Source organism: Canis aureus, chromosome 16 (assembly GCF_053574225.1).
Source record: "Canis aureus isolate CA01 chromosome 16, VMU_Caureus_v.1.0, whole genome shotgun sequence".
In the NCBI taxonomy this organism is placed as follows: domain Eukaryota; kingdom Metazoa; phylum Chordata; class Mammalia; order Carnivora; family Canidae; genus Canis; species Canis aureus.
Genome location: NC_135626.1, coordinates 23,947,733 through 23,968,609, shown reverse-complemented (window position 1 = coordinate 23,968,609; position 20,877 = coordinate 23,947,733). Strand labels below are relative to the sequence as shown.

Here is a 20,877-nt window from a genome sequence, read left to right as displayed (position 1 = left end):
TCCTGAGATTGTGACCTGGGCTGAAATCAAGAGTCAGATGCTTAACCAACTGAGCCAAACTGAGACATTTCTGAGAATGAAATGAGACCATATTACTAATTATAAGGGACAACAGGAGTAAACCAGATTGTCCTGAGCAAATTGGGACTTATCACCCTACTCATAAGTCATGTTCAGGTGCCTGCACCTCTGTGAAAGCATAGATCTCTTCTCATTTTTCTTTGTATATTTTGCCTTAGTGACTTCATCTATACTTGCTTTACTTGTCCATCTCACAAATATTTGTCCAGGATGTGCTTAGGGGCACAGAAGTTACAAAGAAAAAACATAGTGTCTGGGGCTCCTGGGTGGCTCAGCCCTTGAGTGTCTGCCTTTGGCTCAGGGCGTGATCCTGGACTTGGGGTGGGTCCTGCATTGGGCTCCTTGCTAGGAGCCTGCTTCTCCCTCTGTCTGTATCTCTGCTTCTTTCTCACTGTGTCTATCATGAATAAACAAATAAAATCTAAAACAAACAAACACAGTGTCTGTCCTCAAGCTTTGTCTAAACATGACATACATCCAAAGAAAAAATTTTAATACAGTTATACAACTTTAGTCCTGGCCTTTCCTCTGAGCTCTAAATTCATAGATATCATTTCCACTCAGACTGCAAAAGACAAATCCAAAATAGAACTTTTAATTTCTCCTCCAAATCTGTTCTTCCTACAGCTGATCTTACAAATGATGCCACTATCCACTATATTGTTGAAGGCAAACACCCAGAAAAGCACTGCCTTCATCAGTGTTATCTTTCCTCTCACTGTGCGTTTTAATTTCTCCACATCTTTCTTAAGCACAATGACTAAATTGGGGCTTAGAATTCTAATGAGGGCCTAACATCAACTGAAGCAGAAGTATGCTTGAGGCTCTTGAATGCTGTGTTTTTAAATGAATAGATCCCAGTATTAAGGAATTGTTTTCTTCCACAATAGTACAACATTAATGACTCATATTAAATTTGTTGACAATCATGACAACCAGATCTGGATATGTGCCCTAGCCAGTCTCAAAAAACTTCAGTGAAGGATCCCTGGGTGGCGCAGCCGTTTAGCGCCTGCCTTTGGCCCAGGGCGCGATCCTGGAGACCCGGGATCGAATCCCACGTCGGGCTCCCGGTGCGTGGAGCTTGCTTCTCCCTCTGCCTGTGTCTCTGCCTCTCTCTCTCTCTCTCTCTGTGACTATCATAAAAATAAAATAATTAAAAAAAAAAAAAACTTCAGTGAAGGTGAAAAAGACATGATGGTAAGTCCTCATGTGTCTGACCCTATCTCTTCTTTGTAGAGGTGATGGCAAAGGTGTAAAGATGTAGGTGAAACACCAATGCTGATAAACTGTTGTACGATGGCTGTGTAAAAGGACAATTAATGCTTTAAAGAATAACTTTAATGTTTCTACCATCTTACTCTCCACACAGCTGCCAGTGTGATCCTTTTAAAATAAATCTGATTACGTTCCCCACCACACACCGTGGAGTCTTATGAGCCATTTCTGCGAAGAAACTGCTCTAAAATACCTATAATACTCAACAAAACTAAAAGACAACCTACAGAATGGGAGAAGATATTTGCAAATGATATATCAGATAAAGGGCTAGTATCCAAGATCTATAAAGAACTTATTAAACTCAACAGCAAAGAAACAAACAATCCAATCATAAAATGGGCAAAACACATGAACAGAAATTTCACCAAAGAAGACATACACATGGCCAACAAGCACATGAGAAAATGCTCTGCATCACTGGCCATCAGGGAAATACAAATCAAAACCACAATGAGATACCACCTCACACCAGTGAGAATGGTGAAAATTAACAAGACAGGAAACAACTGTTGGAGAGGATGTGGAGAAAGGGGAACACTCTTGCACTGTTGGTGGCAATGTGAACTGGTGCAGCCACTCTGGAAAACTGTGTGGAGGTTCCTCAGAGAGTTAAAAATAGAACTGCCCTACGATCTAGCAATTGCACTGCTGGGGATTTACCCCAAAGACACAAATGCAGTGAAACACTGGAACACCTGCACCCCAATGTTTATAGCAGCAATGTCCACAATAGCCAAACTGTGGAAGGAGCCTCAGTGTCCATCAAAAGATGAATAGATAAAGAAGATGTGGTCTATGTATACAATGGAATATTATTCAGCCATTAGAAACGACATATACCCATCATTTGCTTCGACATGGATGGAACTGGAGGGTATTATGCTGAGTGAAATAAGTCAATCGGAGAAGGACAAACATCATACGGTCTCATCCATTTGGGGAATATAAAAAATAGTGAAAGGGAATAAAGGGGGAAAGGAGAGAAAATGAGTGAAAATTATCAGTGAGGGTGACAAAACATGAGAGACTCCTAACTCTGGGAAACAAACAACTCTGGGGTAGTGGAAAGGGAGGTGGGTGGGGAGTTGGGGTGACTGGGTGACAGGCACTGAGGGTGGCATTTGACGGGATGAGCACTGGGTAATATGCTCTATGTTGGCAAATTGAACTCCCAATTTATAAATAAATACATAAATAAAATAAAAATAAAGTAAAATAAAATACCTATAATACGAATCCACACTCCTTGGCAAAATGTTTTCCAAATTGTTAAACCCTAAATAGAAGTCTCCTTCTGTCAAAAAATAAAAAATCTGATTACTCCTTTGCTTCCAACTCTTCTGTGGTACTCTACCACATTCCCTCCCAAATCTAAAGTCCAACCATGGCTTATGACTTGATGCACGATCTGGTTTTTGCCTGTTTCCCAACTTATTTCTCTAATTTGCTATGCTGTAGCCACAGGGGTCTCCTTGCTTTTTCAACAGGCCAAGCAAGTCCCCATCTCAGGGCCATTGCAATTGCTGCTTCTCCTAGTTTCCCTCTGGAAATCCATGTGCTGCCACTCTTATTTAATGATTAGGTTTCTGCTTATGTGCTCTTTCAATTAAGTAAGCCTTCCCTGTCTACCTCATCTACTCAAGTCAGGCAGGCTGCTCAGTCCGCCCTATAACTCCTGGGGCCTCTGCCACAGGACCCCGGCTGGCATGCAGTGGACCATGCCCACATCACTCATCCCTTTATTCTGATTTATTTTTTTCCATAAAACTTGCCACATTACTGGGCATGATCTATTATTTAGTAATATGTATGTTGTTTCTTATCAATCTCCCCCCACTATTATATGAGGCAGAGACTGTTTTGTTCACCGCTGAGTTCTCAACACCTGGAAAAGTGTCCGCTCGTTAAATATTTGTTGGCTAAATGACTAAATAGATTTTCAGGATACATCGAATGTAAAACTACACTATATTGTATCTACTGACATGATACACAGGAAAATGTCTGGAAGAGTATACCAAAGTGTTAACTGTTTATTTAAAACGGTGAGAGCTGGCTTTCACGTTATTTTCACTTGTGTGAATGTTCTGATTATTTTTTAGCACAAATCTGTGGCATTCGTATACTAAAAGATGAATAAAGAGGCCACACCAGCAGAAAATGCAAATGAATTCAAAGCGAGGTTGGGCACATTTATGAAAGACTTCTAAACAGGTGTAACAGCATAAATGGTGAAGATTATCACGGCTTGAATCCCCTCCCCAACACTTTCGTTTTTTTTTTTCTTTTTTCCCCCAACACTTTCTAGCCGTGTGTTCCCAAGTTACTTATAAGCCAGTCTAAATGTCTTCACCTGGAAAATGGGGGTAATAATAGTGCCTGCCTCATAAGGTCGTTTTTGAAGATTACATGACACCAAGGATGTGACCTCCTTTGTACAATTTCTGGCATGCAAGAAATAAATACTCGACAAATGGCAGCTATTATAATAGTTAGTAGTAGTAATAAGAGACGTTGGGACGTACCTAACCCTCAAGATTGACATCAGAGTGGACCACCACATCCTGTCATCATCGCGCCTCAATCTGGGCCCCTGAAGCCCAAAGAGGGGATGATGGTTCTTTCCAAAGAGGAGAATTTCGACGTTCCAGAAGCATCTGAGTAAAACGTACCCTGTTTACCCTTACACCAGTCAGTCAGTCTGGTTAATCCACGAGCAGCACTGGCAAGACCCGCGTGGCCTCAGCTGCCTTCGCTGCAACAGGGGCGGCAGAGAGGGTTGGGGGTGGGAAAGTTAGAAACACAAAAGCAGGACAGAACCGGCCCGGCCCGCTCCACCTCACCGCACTCTGAAGCGGATCGAACGGCGCCACGCACCGGCAAGCCTCTGGCGACCGCCAACGCGCCTCACGCAAAACTGACTGCCGCCCGGACTCAGTCAGGCAGGCGGCTCACTCCGCCCCAGCACCCCCGGGCCTCTGCCACAGGACCGCGGCTGGCGCGCGGCGAGGCCGGGGCGCGGGCCGAGGGGGCGGCGGCGGCGGCGGCGGCGACGCGCTCGTGCCTGTGCCGCTCGGGAGCGAGCACGCACCCCGGGGGCGCGCGCGCGGGTGGCGGCTCCTCGGCGCGGAGGAGGGGACGCGGTGAGGTGAGGCACGAGGCGTTGCGGGCCGGGTGGCGGCGGTGCGCGAGCCCCTCTCGCGGCCGAGGGCGGGGTGGGCACGGCGAAGGGGCGGAGGGGGAAGGGAGGGGGCGGGCTGCGGGCCCTGGCGGCCCCAGGGGAAACGCGGCCTGCGGGCCCGCGGACGGGCTTGCGGCGCCGGGCCACGCCACGCCTGGGGGAGGGGGGCGCGGGCCCGGCCTGACCCGTGGGGCCCGCCCCTCGGCGTCCCCGGCTCGCCCCGCCCCCTGGGCGGCCCTGCGCTGCCCGGGCCTCGGGATTGCTGTGTCTGCAGGGGCGCGCCTAATTACGCCGGGAACAGCCGCCCTGTGTCTTGCACCTGACCGACGTTTACTTTTTCGAGTTTTCAAGTAGGCCTTGCAACACTGGGTAGTTCAGCTCCATTTTGGAGCTGAGGCCGACTGAGGCTCAGGAAAAATGACTTGCCCAAGATCATACAGCTTAAGGAACGAAGTGAGGAGCTCAGCCTCGTCTGCAAAACTACGGACCCTGCACCTGTCTGTCCCCTGCACCACAGCGAAGGCGGTTCTTCGCGGTGCCTCCCTTCCTCCTCCTAGTGACTTTGAATTTGGCAGATGTTAATTTGGAGCTACCACCCATCCTTTCATGGATATTAGTGTCAGAAATGTCTCTTGTGAGAAAGGAGAGGAAAAAAAGTTCTGCTTATTGCAATATTGTGCTTATGACATGAAGGATTTATACATCCATTACTTGACCGTTAGTATTAACCTTTGTTGAAGTGTCGCTGCTGTTTACTACCTTTAAGACATTGTGCAAGTACCTGTCTTTCAGAGCTTCATTTCCTTATTTGAAAAAGCAGCATGTCGGAAGGTTGTGAGGATTTATTTATTTATTTTTATTTATTTATTTATTTATTATTTTTGGTTGTGAGGATTTAGAGAGATAATCCGCATACAGTGAGCGGTTCCACAGTACCTGGCACATGAGTAAAGTTCACTTGGCCTTTTTTTTTTTTTAAAGATTTTATTTATTGATTGATGAGAGACACACACACACAGAGGGGGGGGGCAGGCTCCACGCAGGGAGCCCGACATGGGACTCGATCCAGGGTCTCCAGGGTCAGGCCCTGGGCAGAAGGCGGCGCTAAACCGCTGAGCCACCGGGGCTGCCCTTGGCCATTATTTTATTAACGAGTGCATAATACCCCTTGCTAAACCCATTTTTCTTCAAAGACTAACTTCTCCTAGGACTAGAGGACGGCATCCTATCCCAGCCCACTTAAAAAGACAAGTTCATTGACAGCAATGTTATCTGAATGGCATATAGACTTAATGGTGAATTATACTCCCAGCTCAGCACGCCAGATGAAAGAAGTCATTCCAGGAGAATTAAAGATGAATTAACCTTTTGTAAAATTAACATTTGTCCATTACATTTTATTTCTTGAGTTCTTTCTCTGGCATTTTGATACATATGGATATGTGCTGGACAGTAGTCCCTGCTTTCATTTAGTCTAGAAATGGGGAAAAAAATATGCATTCAGAAGTAATCTTCACAAAGTAGACTGTGATGCCAGAAAAGAGAAGCTGTGGGACTATAGAAGAAGGAGAGATGTTTTCTTGAGTTAGGGTGAAGTAGGATTTCATTTCTGCCTTTAAGAAAATACTTTGTATATTGTACAAACATTAAATATTTGTTCAGGGCAGCCTGGGTGGTTCAGCAGTTTAGCACCACCTTCAGCCCAGGGCCTGATCCTGGAGACTCGGGTTCATCTCCGGCATTGGGCTCCCTGCATGGTGCCTGCTTTGCTTCTCCCTCTACCTATGTCTCTATCTCTCATGAATAAATAAATAAAATCTTTAAAAAGAAAAAAAAGGGTAAATGAAAAAACTCTAAACAGTTGGGCCACCCTTGGGGGTGGGGATCTCAATAGCCAGAGCTCATGGACCAAATTCTTTGATTAGTGAATAACTGGGATCCAACTGCCTTCTGCCCTTGTATGTCTTACTCAAGACTGGGATTTTCATAAGAGATCTGGTTGCTTTAGCTGTGGGGGTGCGGTATACAGAATTGTGATTGGTAATCCCACCAGGACCATATGAAATGTGGGTGAGTCAGTTTCCCAAAGGAAAGAAGGGTTAAGGAGAGAAGTGATACTAGATAGAGAAAAACAGTAATTGTTTATTAGAGATATGTAGCCATTATGCAGGGCTTACTAGGGGCCAGGTACCACGGTCCATTTTTATATGGATTTTGATATTTAATCCTCACAGTAACTCTAGGAGGTAGATACTATTTCTCATACCCGCTTTACAGAGGGAATACAGGCTTATAAAGACAAAATAATTGGGGAACCTTACTGGCTCAGTCAGAGGAGCGTGTGACTCTTGATTTCTCGGGGTCATGGGTTTGAGCCCCACATTGAATGCAGAGATTACTTAAATAAAACTCAAAATAGGGGCGCCTGAGTGACTAAGTCGGTTAAGTGTCTGACTCTTGATTTTGGTTCAGGTCATGATCTTGGGGTCATGGGATTGAGCCCTGCATCAGGCTCTGAGATTAGTGGGGAATCTGCTTGAGATTTTTCTCTCTCTCCCTCTGCCCCTCCATGTACTCTCTTTCTAAAATAAATCTTTTTTAAAAACCCTTAAAATTTAACAAAATAATTTGCTTAGCATTGCAAAGCTAGAATGTGGTAGAATTGAGTATGTTGCATTTTCTTCTCTATATCTTGTTCCTTTGAATTTTTTTTTTAAAGATTTTATTTATTTATTCATAGAGACACAGAGAGAGAGAGGCAGAGGCACAGGCAGAGGGAGAAGCAGTCTCCATGCAGGGAGCCTGATGTGGGACTTGATCCAGGGTCCCCAGGATCAAACCCCAGGCTGCAGGCGGTGCTAAACGACTGCGCCACCGGGGCTGCCCTCCTTTGAATTATTTCCTGATCTATGTGCTGTTTTTGTTTGTTCATAGGGGATCATCAAGCTTTGATGTATGTGTTGGCCAGTTCTGACATCTCCTTAAGGGAGCGCTGCATTGAGGAAGATCAAACAAGACTGTTTGCAAATTAGGGAATGGACCGTTTGGGTTCCTTTAGCAGTAAGTATAGTGGGAACAAGCCCCAGGTGAATATTAGCAGCAAACTCAAGTGGAAGTTGATCAAAGAAGAAAAATAAGCACTTGGAAGTTAAAGCCCTGCAAATCTGATCCTAAAGGAATAACAGTATCAAATCAAAATAAAATTAACCAATACTTATTGATTGCTCACTAAACACATGACACAGACATATCATCCTAGGTCTTGTAAGAAAACTATGCTCAAAAATAGTATGATTAACCTGCAGTTAGACTTAAGAAAGCAGTTGAATTTCTCTTTAGAACCAATAACATATTTTAGATGCCTTGATAAGAAATAATGTCAGTGTGGAATAAAAGACATGCTTCTCTCCCCCTTTCCTTTTAGGTAGAACTTGTGTTCTAAGAGTGAACCACAGTATAATAATAATGCAGGAAATTGTATGTGTATGAAATAAATTCAGGCAGCCATTGCTATGGAGAAAAAATATACTGCCTCTTCTTTGTTTATGATGAGAAGAGATTTGGCAGAAATAGAAATTCTATTGTTAGATGTTAGTAGTGCCCCAATGAGAAGAAACAGAAAGGCACTCTGGGGTATTGTTTCCTTTTCAGCAATTTCTTAAAGAACCTCTTATTTGCTCTCTTATCACACTCCCTATCTATATAAATTTAGGACGGAAAGAAGTCTTCAAACACATCCAGTTCAAATCTCTCGTTTTACACATGGAGAAAACCTAAATGAATTTTCCTGATGCTGAAAGTGTAAACTGAAATCATTCTTGTTCGCTTTTTAAAATAATTTTTAAGGTTTTTATTTGGAGATAATTTCAAACTTACAAGAAAATTAAAAGAATAAGAGTAAGAACCAAGGGATCCCTATATACCGTTAATCTCTTACTCTATTTGTGTGTATTCTCTGTTTATCTATAAATATACGTATAAGTACCTCCATATGATATATATATATAATATGTACAGGCAGACATAGACACTGCATTTTTTTTCAGAATCATTTAAGGGTAAGGGACATATATCCTGGCCCTTTACCCTACACACTTTAGTGTTTATTTCCTAAGAATAGGGATATTTTATTTATTAATTTTTTTTTTTTTTTACTTATTCATGAGAGATACAGAGAGAGAGAGGCAGAGACACAGGCAGAGGGAGAAGTAGGCTCCATGCAAGGAGCCCGATGTGGGACTCGATCCTGGGTCTCCAGGATCACACCCTGGGCTGCAGGCGGCGCTAAACCGCTGCGCCACCAGGGCTGCCCGGGATATTTTATTATATAATTTCAGTAGAGTTATCAACTAGTAAATTTATTTTTTTTTTATAATCTTAATTTTTTTTTAAATTTTTATTTATTTATGATAGTCACAGAGAGAGAGAGAGAGAGAGGCGCAGAGACACAGGCAGAGGGAGAAGCAGGCTCCATGCACCGGGAGCCCGACGTGGGATTCGATCCCAGGTCTCCAGGATCGCGCCCTGGGCCAAAGGCAGGCGCCAAACCGCTGTGCCACCCAGGGATCCCTCAACTAGTAAATTTAACATCAATTAGATATTTTTATCCAATCTATCATCTATAGTTCATTCAGTTTTGTAAGTTGAACAATGTCCTTTATGGTGTTTTTTTTTTCTTCTAATACAGAACACAGGGGTCAAGTCTTTTTTTTTTTTTAGGGGTCAAGTCTTATATTAAGTTGCTATGTATCTTTAGCCTCCTTTAAACTGAAACAGGGATCCCTGGGTGGCACAGCAGTTTGGCACCTGCCTTTGGCCCGGGGCGTGATCCTGGAGACCCAGGATCGAGTCCCACATCAGGCTCCCTGCATGAAGCCTGCTTCTCCCTCTGCCTATGTCTCTGCCCCCCTCTCTCTCTCTCTGTGACTATCATAAATAAATAAAAATTTAAAAAAAATAAAATAAATAAACTGAAACATTACCACAGCCTTTGTCTTTAGTGACATTGACACTTTTGAAGAAGACAGGCCCTTTCGCCCTCTCATTTTTAAAACAGAGGTTTCTCGTATTGGATTTGTTTGGTCTTGCTCTATACCTCACTGGTGATAATGGTTTTGAAAACCCAGTCATGGTGTCTGAGTTCTCCGTTGTATAATTTGTATTTTTCCCTTGCATGTAATAAATAACCCATAGGGAGACACTTTCAGGCCATAAGATATCCCACTCACCAAAATTTCTCCCTAGATTTAACATACATTATGATTTTTGCCTGATCCAATCTCTACCATCATGCAAAATCATGTTTTTCCCCCAGTTCCAGCACTCTCCGCATCTGCTAGTTAGCACTTATGTTATGTATATATTATTATACAATTATATTGTTACGTGTAATATGTATATAATAATATTATATAATTTCTTGATTATATAATCAAGAGCCCTGTGTCCATTATTTAATTGATGTGTTTATTTATTATAAGTGTGGACACACAAATTACTATTTTATCAAAGTTTATATTTCATTATCATACTTAATTATTTTGGCTTTCAGATTGTTCCAGTTTGACCTCTGTGAGTTCCTTCAATCTGGCTCCTACATCCTTAATCACACCCACCACTTTTTTGAGCGTCTCCTTACCTTTTGGCTACATGTTCCAGGTGCATCTTGCATCTTCTCTGCCCCAGCCCTGGAATCAACCACTTCTCTGAGGAACCCCGGTTCCTTTTAGAGAGGAGTGACATTAGAGATCAAGATCTGGTCATTGCTCATTACTACTAGCATATCTTTGCATCTTGGATCCTTGGCCCACAGAGCTATGAAATATATGTGCATATATGCCATATGCATATATACCAATACATACACTTTTAAGAAATCATGAGTTCACATTGATACCTCAAGTTCATCTTCAGAGGCTTTTTCCTTGTTTTCCCCCATTCTTTATTTGTGTGTCCTTTCCTCTGTGAGAACCTTGGCAGCCAACATCAGCACGTTTACTCATTTGCTCAGTCTTTTAATACCTCCAGAATTATGTCAGAGTTGCTTTTTACCTACCACTACATAAAACAGACCTCCTTCCACAAGTTCAAGATTTGATTGCATCACCCAAAACTGAAGGTATATTGTTAAATGTTCATAAGTTTAGATTTTGTTTTTCCTTTTTCAGTGTGGTTATAGTATTCTGAAATACTATCAGGTTCAGGGCACCTAGGTAGCTCAGCGGTTGAGCGTCTGCCTTTGGCTCAGGTCGTGATCCCAGGGTCCTGGGATCAAGTCCCACATCAGGCTCCTGGTGAGGAGCCTGCTTCTTTCTCTGCCTGTGTCTCTGCCTCTCTCTCTCTCTGTGTCTCTCATGAATAAATAAGTAAAATCTTATAAAAATTAAAAATCATAAAAGATACTATCAGGTTCATCTGTTCATACTGTTTTTAGTTTTCCCTTTTTATATTAATGCGATTTTTTAAAATAAATTTGTAGAATATAAGTATACTTCCAAAAGTCAAAACAATAAAATATATATTTGGAGAATGATTACTCCTTCCTATGTTTCTTCCATTCCATTCCCCCTCTGCCAGCTCTTTGTAGGTATCCAACTTCATTGTTTCCTGGTTTAGCTGTCTTTTATTTCTTTTTGTGAAAATAAACAGACATGTTTGTTTGGGGTTTTTCCCAAACAAATGTGTACATTCTTACAGTTTTTTTTTTTTTTTCATTTAATAGAATCTTCTGGATATACTATTTTAGTTTATAAAGATAGTTCTTTCTCTTTTTTTTATAGTTGCATAGGACTCCATTGTTTAGGTACTCCATTGTTTGTTAAACTACTATTCTTCAGTGCTTGGATATCGAGGTAGTAGTTTGTAATTCCAAATAATGTTCTAATGCATTCCCATCAGCAATATATGAGAATGCCTATTTTTCCACATTCTAAGAAAGTATTATCAGGCTTTTGAACTTTTGCTAGTCTGATGGGTGAGAAGTTCTCAGTATAGATTTCTGTTATGAGTGAAATTGAGTGTCTTTTCATATGTTTAAAAGGGCCATTTTTTGGTCTATCTCTTTTTCTTCTAATTATCTTTGTTTTACAATAGGATTTTTGTTCTTTTTTCCCCTCAGTTTTTAAAAGTTTTTATATAATGGGGACTTTAGCTCTTTGTCTGTAATATGTTTTCAAATTTTTTTAGCTTATTTGCCTTTTTATCTTGCTTATGGTGTTTTTTGCCAATAAATTTTTTTGTTTGTATTGTTTATGTAGTCAAGTTTATTAATTTTATTGCCTTTGGATTTTGAATGATGGTAAAAAAGCCTTTCCTTACTCTTAGGTTATAGAAAAGTTCTAGAATATCTTTGTGAAGGATAGTTTGACTATCAAAAACCCTCTGTGCTCAACAGTTCTAGTTCTAGAAAAATATATATTCTGAAGAACACAATAGCATTCTTCATAATAGTGAAAAATTGGAAACAATATAAGTGCTCACCAGTAGAGAACTGATTAGATAAGTTGTTTTCAACCTTAGGAGGCCCCATGTTTTCTTTTTATAATATTTTTAGAGCTCATTTACTCTTTGGAAATGAAATAACATAGGTAACATAACACATCTACATCCATGATGTCAAAGAAACAGAAATAATAATGGCTTAACCATAATACAAAGAATAAACAAAAGAAAATAATGAACTAACATAATTTATTTTAAAATAATATGTACCTCAATATGTTTAGACATGATTTCAGTAGAAGACATAATGACTTAAGTAGTCAGATGCTTGCACCCATATGTTGAATCACTGTGCCTCTTACAACTACAGAAGCACAGTGATTCATGTGTGTTGTATTGGTGACTCAGAAATCCCACAAGCCTGAATAACTCTTGGTAAAGTTCCGAACAAAACAAGATATAATCTCCTGTAGAAGTACATGCAGTTGCCTTCCTGGAAAATTAAGTACATATTAAGGCTGTCAAAAACATTTTGTATTATATGTAACATGGAATTAAGTTCTAGGTCATATAATTATGAACAGGTTTTTCATCATCTTGAATGTCTGATAGGACATTTCAAAGTTGTATAGGGCACAGGCCACTTCTTTGTTGTGTAGGAATGTCTTGAGCCTTGTAGAATATCTAGCATCCCTGCTCCTCACCTGTTAAATAGTGCTCTCTAGTCATTGTGACAACAAAGGAAGCATTTCCTCAGATTTCCAAAATGCCTTCCTAGTTGGGCAGTTCAAAACTATTAGGTTAGATGATTGTTACAGTGGAATAGTATTCATCTATTAAAGAGAACAAGGAAGATGTATGTACTGTCATGAAAGATGTTGACGGTATATTGTTAAGTGGGAAAAAGGCTACAAAACATCGCGTATAGTATCCCCCCCCCCCTTTTTTTTTTAGGATTTTATTTATTTATTCACGAGAGACACAGGCAGAGACATAGGCAGAGGGAGAAGCAGGCTCCCTGTGGGGACCCCAATGCAGGTCCCAATCCCAGGACCCCAGGATCATGCCCTGAGCCAAAGGTAGACATTCAAGCCCTGAGCCACCCAGGCGCCCCTATAGTATCACTTTTATTAAAATATATACACACCCATACACGGAAGAAAGGCTGGAAATCAAAATGTTAGTAGAGAATGACTTTGCTTTTCTTACATAAAAATTTTAAAACTATAAATTGGGTCAGTTTTATGAAATAATTACTTCTCGATGTGAAGGTTTAAAAACTCTTTGGCCAGTGACTGATTTTTTTTTTCCCCTGAAGAAAGAAAAATAAATAAGCTTATATCATTAAAAGGATGTGAATGGGTATCCCCGTGTGGCTCAGTGGTTTAGTGCCTGGCTTTGGCCCAAGGTGTGATCCTGGAGGCCCAGGGTCGAGTCCCACATCAGGCTCCCTGCATGGAGCCTGCTTCACCCTCTGCCTGTGTCTCTGCCTCTCCCTCTCTGTGTCTCTCATGAAAAAATCAATAAAATCTTTAAAAATTAATTAATTAAAAAAATAAAAGGATGTGAGAAAGAAGGTAATCTGGTAAAAATTATCATCTGGCACTTAATATAAAATAATTTTGTTCTTCCATGTCAAAATTTAAAATGGGAGAAGTGGGTTAGTTGCTGTTCTATGTTTTTATTTTGAGGCTACTGCCAAAAGGATTATGTTTCTCTCCCATTATTTTCCTCCAGGTCTTCATTTAGAGACAAATACAAAGAACAATAATCATCACTTGGAGGAGGGAAAGTGCCTTGAAGAGTGTTTCTTGGGCTTTAGAAAGGAAAATGCTATTACAGAATGTGAGAAATCCTGCCCCAGGCTAAGCAGATTAAATTCTTTCATCTACCTTCAAAGCCTGTGTTTTCTTAGACTCCTGCTGTTCCTCACAGAGAACAACTCTGCTAGGTTGCCCTGACTTTAAAGAGGCAGAGTTTGGGGCAACCAGGGACACACATATCGGCTTTTATACCACTTTAGAGAGTTTGGATTGTACTTTTTCTTTTTTCATTTTTAAGATTTTTATTTATTTATTTGAGAGAGCATAAGTGGGAGGGGTGGGGGAGTGGCAGGCTCCTTGCTGAGCAGGGAACCCTATGTGGGGCTCCATCCCAACACCCTGGGATCATGACCTGAGCTGAGGGTAGACACTTAACCGACTGAACCACCCTGGCACCCCTGGATTTTACTTCTTGCCTTAATATTTCAGTAATAGTACCATCATTGGAACTGGAAGAAGGTATGCTATGCTCTCTGCTTACTGTGAGAAGAAGAGAGCTTTCCAGGGTTTAAATCTCAACTCAGATATAAAGTGGTAGATCGTAAGACGTATATTTAAAGGAGTTTTTTTCCCCCAACTTTTTATTATAAAAATTTGTAGACTTCCAGAAAAGTTGAAAGAACAGTACAGTTGGCCACTACCTACATTTAACAGTCATTAACATTTTGTCAGATTTGCTTTATCTAAAAATATATATGTGTTGTGTAAGTATGTGACATTTTCTCTCCTGGAAAAATAACTAGAAAGGAAAGCTTATATTTGTAAATCTCTCTGCAAGGGTTATATCTATTTAAATGATATTTATAGTAGTAGATATTACTATAGGAAGGAATAAAGCTGCCCTGAAAGAAAAAAGGAATGTAATTTTTGTATTTTCTTATTTAGAATGAGCTCATCTTATTTCCAAGACAAGCTTAGTCTTCTGCACAGCTCACCACCTGTGTAGTTGCTGATTTTCACCTTGAATTTTAGGTAATCATAACATGTTTTGAAGCTGATACATTTTTCTTTTTGTTCTAGATGATCCCTCTGATAAGCCACCTTGCCGAGGCTGCTCCTCCTACCTCATGGAGCCTTATATCAAGTGTGCTGAATGTGGGCCACCTCCTTTTTTCCTCTGCTTACAGGTAACTCATTAAGGAGAGGTTTGCCAATCCTGGCCTAGTTTTATGGATATAGTAAATTCAGAGATGACTGTCAAATACTCAAAAGGACCATATCTTATTAAATGTATTTCTCCTACTTTGTCTTCCATTACACATTTTATCAGTGAAAAGTTGGAGAACAGAGCAGATGGATGACAGACTGTTGAATATTCTACATCTCTATATCAACCTAATGCTCAACACTGTTTCTGCCAGTAGATTTCAAGTATTGGGCCTACAGGAAACAGAATTGAAGGATTATTCGTTTCTATAGCACCTATGATACTATTATTGAAGAGTGATCTTTGGGCAGGTGACAAACAAGGGAACAAATCATTCTGTGGATGATGGTAGTAACAATACTAATTACAAGTGCTTACTTTGTTGTCAGGCACTCTTTTGAGTAATTTATGTGAATTAGTCTTTAGTTCATCACTATAACCCTATGAAGTAGGTATGATTAGCATCCCCATTTTATAAAGGAAACTCGGGCAAAGAGAGTTTAAGTAGTTTGCTCAAGGTCACTCAGCAAATACCATATTTTATTGGATCCAAGATGCTGTTGATTATAAGAAGCATCCCAATTTTAGAAAGGATAAATGGCTATTTTTATTTTAGAAAAAATAAAATGGCTTCTTATTACAAGATGAATCCTCATTTTAGAGTTTTAAAATATGAAAAACTACATGTCTTAGAATTGCCTAAATACTTAAGTATAGAGCTACGATTCAAATTTACTGAGTCTGATTCGAGGGCTTATGCTCTCATCAAAAGAGGAGGTGTCCTAGGAAGAAGCCTTTTTTTCAGATTGTTTTCTCCTCTGTGAGGGCCACTGAAGATCTGTGATCAGGAATATAACCATCCTCTTGTGGCTGCAGACAAGATTAAATGAATTCTTAAAAACTCATCATAAGAGTAGAGCACCCCCAAACCATCTTTTATCCTATAAGAAAGCATTTCAAAAAGTAGCTTTTTGGTAACTTACTTTTCCTTTCTTTTGCAGTGTTTCACTCGAGGATTTGAGTATAAGAAACATCAAAGTGATCATACTTATGAGATAATGGTAATGGTGAAGTTGCAGGGAATTTCTGTTCCTTTGTCATGTATTGTACTGGGAATATCTATTTTTCTTCACCTCCAAGTATCTTCTTCCCTTTTCTTTCCTTCTCTTCTGAATTAGGTAATCATTTCTTAGTAAGTGTTTTAGGGTTTTATGGATCTATGAAGACAATTAAGTTCAAAAATCATTTTATATACTTAGATTTTTGTTTCAAACTTGGAAGGGATTTGAAAGTACTTATTGAGGGGCGCTTGGCTGGCTCAGTCAGTAGAGCATATGACTCGAGCTCAGTGTTGTGAATTTAAGCCCAGTTCTGAGGGTAGTTTACTTTTAAAAAATTGAGAGATTAAAAAAAGTGCTTATTGAGATTTACTGAAATAAGGATAAGAGGTACACTACATTACTGGTTCACTGATAAACGCATAGTAAATGTTGCTGTTTTGGTTAATGATATTATTATGTGGGCAGTGGTGAACTTTACTCTCTCCTCCTGCCTTGGGGAAATTAGTTACCCTCTGAGTTAAGTTGTACAATGAACATTGAGGCGTGCCTGAGTGGCTCGGTCAGTTGAACAGCTGCCTTTGGCTCAGGTCATGATCTCAGTGTCCTGGGATTGAGCTCTGCATCAGGGTCCCTGCTCAGTGGGGAGTCTGCTTCTCCCTCTGCCTCTCCCCTCTACTTGTGCGTGTGCGCGCTCTCTCTCTCTCTCTCTCAAATAAATAAGTAAAATCTTTAAAAAGATTAAAAATGTGAACGATATATAATGTGAATGATCTATAAAGTGAATGATATATAAACTCACTTTGAAGAGACAGATTGGCTTATAGGCCAGAAGAGGACTTGACTAGAACTTGATTGATTGTACTGCCACCTCTAAAGAAAGAATGAGAGGCAGATGTTTGTGGTATCCCTTCCAAGCTCTAGCCAGAGGAATGGGTACTTTAATAAGCCAAAATGAATATCTGGTCTGCTTGGCAGATGTATATATCTTTGTCAAGATAGTTTTGTCAGTTATCAGAAAAAAGCAGTTATATTTGGCCTCCCATTCAGTTTTTCTCACAGGAAGGAATACTGGCTGGGCATCTTAGCAGTAATAATTTTACGTTGTAGATCAATCCATTTATACTTGTAGTAGTTTTCTATTGCTTCCATAACAAATTATTAAATGGCCTAAGGAAAAAAAATTTTTTTAATTAAAAAATTACGTGGCCTAAGAACACAAATTTATCGTCTCACAATTATGTAGGTCAGAAGACCAGTAGGCTCACCCAGTTTGCTGCAGGTCCCATAAGGTCAAAATGAAGGTGTTTGCTAGCCTAGGCTGTTATCTAGAGGCCCTGGGAGAGTTTGCTTCCAGTTTGCTTCCATCTGCATTCCAGTTGGCAAAATTCACTGCCTTGAGGTTGTAGGACTGATGCTACTCTTCCCTTATTGGCTGTTGGCCAGGGCTTGTTTTGAGCCACTAGAGAGCTCCCTTTTTCCATATTTGAAGGTAGCAATGGCCAGGAGTTCTTGAGGGTGATTGATGAAAAATGCCTGGAGCCTCTCTGATCTCTCCTGCTTCCTCTGTGCTGAATCTCTCTAACTCTCCTGCCTCCCTCCTCCTTTTTTAAAGGACATCTTATTTATTTATTTAATCTCTACATCCAATATGGGGCTTGAACTCATCACCCCAGGATCAAGAGTTACATGTTTTTCCAACTGAGCTAGGCAGGCATCTCTTTCCTGCCTCCCTCTTCTACTTTTATTTATTTGTTTATTTATTTTTAAGATTTATTTATTTATTCAGTCAGAGCGAGAGAGAGGCAGAGACACAGGCAGAGGGAGAAGCAGGCTCCATGAAGGAAGCCCGATGTGGGACTCGATCCCGGGTCTCCAAGATCACACCCCAGGCTGCAGGCGGCACTAAACCGCTGCGCCACCAGGGCTGCACCCTCTTCTACTTTTAAAGGCTTGGGTCATTACATTGGGCCTACCCAAATTATCTAGGCTAAGGTCAGCTGATTAGTGCCTTAATCCCTTCAGCAGAGTTCCCTCAGAGCAATATCTATTTACTATTTGATAGAATAATGAGGGGACAGGAATCTTGGGGGAGAGGGGCGCATCTTTGAAATTCTGCCTATCACAATGCCATAATGTATCTACTTCAGTCTCTGAAAAGTTTAGAAAGGGTAAATTAGCATCTCTGAGTCTGATTATTTGTGGGGTCCTATTTAAGATGGGTTTCTGAGGGGCGCTTGGGTGGCTCAGTTGGTTAAGCATCTGCCTTCGGCTGAGGTCATGACCTCGGGGTCTTGGGATTGAGCCCCACATCAGGCTCCCTGCTCAGTGGGGAGCCTGCTTCTCCCTCTTCCTCTGCCATTCCCCCCACATGTGCGCTCTGGCTCTTTTTATCTCACTGTCAAATAAATAAAAGAACTCTTTTTTTTTTTTTTTTAAGATTTTATTTATTTATTCATAGACACAGAGAGAGAGGCAGAGACACAGGCAGAGGGAGAGGGAGACGCAGGCTTCATGCAGGGAGCCCGATGTGGGACTCAATCCTGGGTCTCCAGGATCACACCCCAGGCTGCAGGCGGTGCCAAACCCGCTGTGCCACTGGGGCTGCCCAAAGAACTCTTTTTTTTAAAAAAAGAAAAAGATGAGGTCCTGAGCCTCTAATGCTGAGAGTCAGATCCTGGTCCATAAAAATGCTCATTTAGTAAGAGTTCTTGGCAGCCAACTGACTAGCCTTCTCCTTCTTCTTTCTAGACACCTTCAGTCTTCTAAATAGTTTCTCCGCTAATTATAAGATTTGGAATAAAATTTTTTTAGGGGGTGCCTGGGTGGCTTAGTTGGTTAGGCATCTTCCTTCAGCTCAGGTCATGACCCAGGGCCCTAGGATCGAGTCCCTCGTCAAGCTCCTTGCTCAGCAGGGAGTCTGCTTCTCCCTCTGCCTCTGCCCCTGTTCCCTGCTCATGCTCACTCTCTTTCTCAAATCTAAAACAATATTTTTTATATTAGACTTTGTTTTTTTTGTTTTGTTTTTTTTTTTGAGCGGGGCGGGGGTGGGGTGGGAGGGGCGGGGGGGCTAGACTTTGTTTTGTAGAGTAATTATATGTTTGCAGCAAAATTGAATAGAAATTATGGAGATTTCCCATATATCTTCTGCCCCAAAGCATGTATAATCTCTCCCATTAACAATATCTCCCATGAGAGTGGTACATTTGTTATAACTGATAAACCTACATTGACATGTCATTATCATCCAGAGTCCACTTTTTTTTTCTTCAAGATTTTATTTGTTTATTCATGAGAGACACACAGAGAGACAGAAACAGGCAGAGGGAGAAGCAGGCTCCCAGTAGGGAGCCCAGTACAGGACTTGAACCCAGGACCCCAGGATCACGATCTGAGCCAAAGGCAGATGCTCAACCACTGAGCCACCCAGGCGTTGCTCCAGAGAACACATTTACATCAGAGTTCACTCTTGGTGTTGTACCACATTGGGCTTCTTGCTCATTGGGGAATCTACTTCTCCCTCTGCCATTCCCCCTGCTCCTTTTGCTCGCTCGCTCGCTCACTCTCTGAAATAAAATCTTTAAAAAAAAATGCTGTTGGAGTACCTGGGTGGCTCAGTCGGTTAAGTGTCTACTTTTGGCTCAGGTCGTGATCTCCAGGTCCTGGGATCTAGCCGTTCATCAGGCTCATTGCTTAGCAGGGAGTCTGCTTTTCCCTCCTCCTACTCTGGTGTGCGCTCTCTCTCTCTCTCTCTCTCAAATAATTTTAAAAATAAAATAAAATTTTAAAAAACTTATAAACTTCCATGTACAGGTTTTTGTGTGGACATAAGTTTTCAGCTCTTTTGGGTAAATAACAAGGAGTGCAACTGCTGGATCACAAGGTAGGAGTTGTTAGGTCTGCAAGAAACTGCCAAATTTGTCTTCCAAAGTGGCTGTACCATTTTGCATTCCCATTAGCAACAAGTGAGAGTTCCTATTGCTCTACACCTTCACCAGCATTCGATACCAGTATTTTTCATTTTGGCCATTCTAATAGGGATATAGTGGCAACTCTGTTTTAATTAACATTTTTTGATAAGATATGATGTGAAACATCTTTTCGTATGAATAATTCTTATTTCTCTTTTGTCAATTGCAAGATGAAGGAACAGTTGGGAAGATGTGGTCAAAGTATCTATGACTTTGAGTTCATTTCACCAGTGTATCAGATCTTGAGAAAACTGGTTTTTTCTTCCCAAATTCACACAAAAAGGCCTAGAACCAGAACACAAACTTTTTCATTTGAATTGCTTTCACAGTTCCTTACAGGATAATCCAGTATAGGCTGGGTAGATTGATGGTCATCCACTGTAGGAAAACTGAGCACGCACTCTCTAGCTTTTCTGGGCATCATGCCTTCCACATAATGCTGAAGGCACTAAGTTTCACTCCAAGGCCAATTAAGTCTTCTGATTACATCATCCTTTTCTCACATATTCAACACCCATACAAACACATTTCAGAAATCTGTCCTTTGGGGAGTTTTTGGAGGTTACTAATACTCCTTTTTTTCCTGCCAATCTTTTCTATTCCCAGATAAGGAAAAGAAGTCTCTTTCCTTCTGTAGGAATGATGACCAAATTTTGCCTTCTACACAATGAAGCCACTAAAAACTTTAGTTTTTTTGTTTTGGGGTTTTTTTGGTGGTTTTGGGGGGGTTTTTTTCTTTTCTTTTTTTTCTTTTTTGCATATGAAGCCACGGAAAACTTTAAATGGTTTTTAGTACTTTTGTCATCTCACAGTGCTGTATTTTTGGAAGTTACTCATGCTGTGGTGGGTGGTGCATTAATCAAGATTTCTGAGTTCTATGCCTATTTTTGTCTTA

At 40.8% G+C, this 20,877-nt stretch overlaps 2 protein-coding genes across 16 annotated transcripts in view; one reads left to right on the top strand and one right to left on the bottom strand.

Moving 5' to 3' along the window:
* Positions 1 to 4,393, bottom strand: part of ACACA (acetyl-CoA carboxylase alpha) — a 283,732-nt gene extending 279,339 nt beyond the window's left edge. For 6 of the 11 annotated variants that reach the window (XM_077852297.1, XM_077852299.1, XM_077852305.1 and 3 more), the window contains exon 1: positions 3,888 to 4,392. Coding sequence is in view for 4 of the 11 variants with exons in the window: in XM_077852294.1 (XP_077708420.1) it covers positions 3,888 to 3,925 (38 nt within the window). In the remaining 7 variants the exon portion in view is untranslated. Of the gene's footprint in view, positions 1 to 2,586; positions 2,657 to 3,887 lie in introns of all 11 variants that reach the window. The other 5 variants (XM_077852296.1, XM_077852303.1, XM_077852302.1 and 2 more) reach the window with 3 other exon arrangements.
* A 26-nt stretch (positions 4,394 to 4,419) lies between these two features.
* Positions 4,420 to 20,877, top strand: part of TADA2A (transcriptional adaptor 2A) — a 52,503-nt gene continuing 36,045 nt past the window's right edge. For 3 of the 5 annotated variants that reach the window (XM_077852283.1, XM_077852284.1, XM_077852281.1), the window contains exons 1-4: positions 4,426 to 4,510; positions 7,478 to 7,603; positions 14,827 to 14,933; positions 15,955 to 16,014. In XM_077852283.1, the coding sequence (XP_077708409.1) occupies positions 7,579 to 7,603; positions 14,827 to 14,933; positions 15,955 to 16,014 (192 nt within the window). In that variant the 5' untranslated portion in view covers positions 4,426 to 4,510; positions 7,478 to 7,578. Of the gene's footprint in view, positions 4,511 to 7,477; positions 7,604 to 14,826; positions 14,934 to 15,954; positions 16,015 to 20,877 lie in introns of those variants that run through there. The other 2 variants (XM_077852282.1, XM_077852285.1) reach the window with 2 other exon arrangements.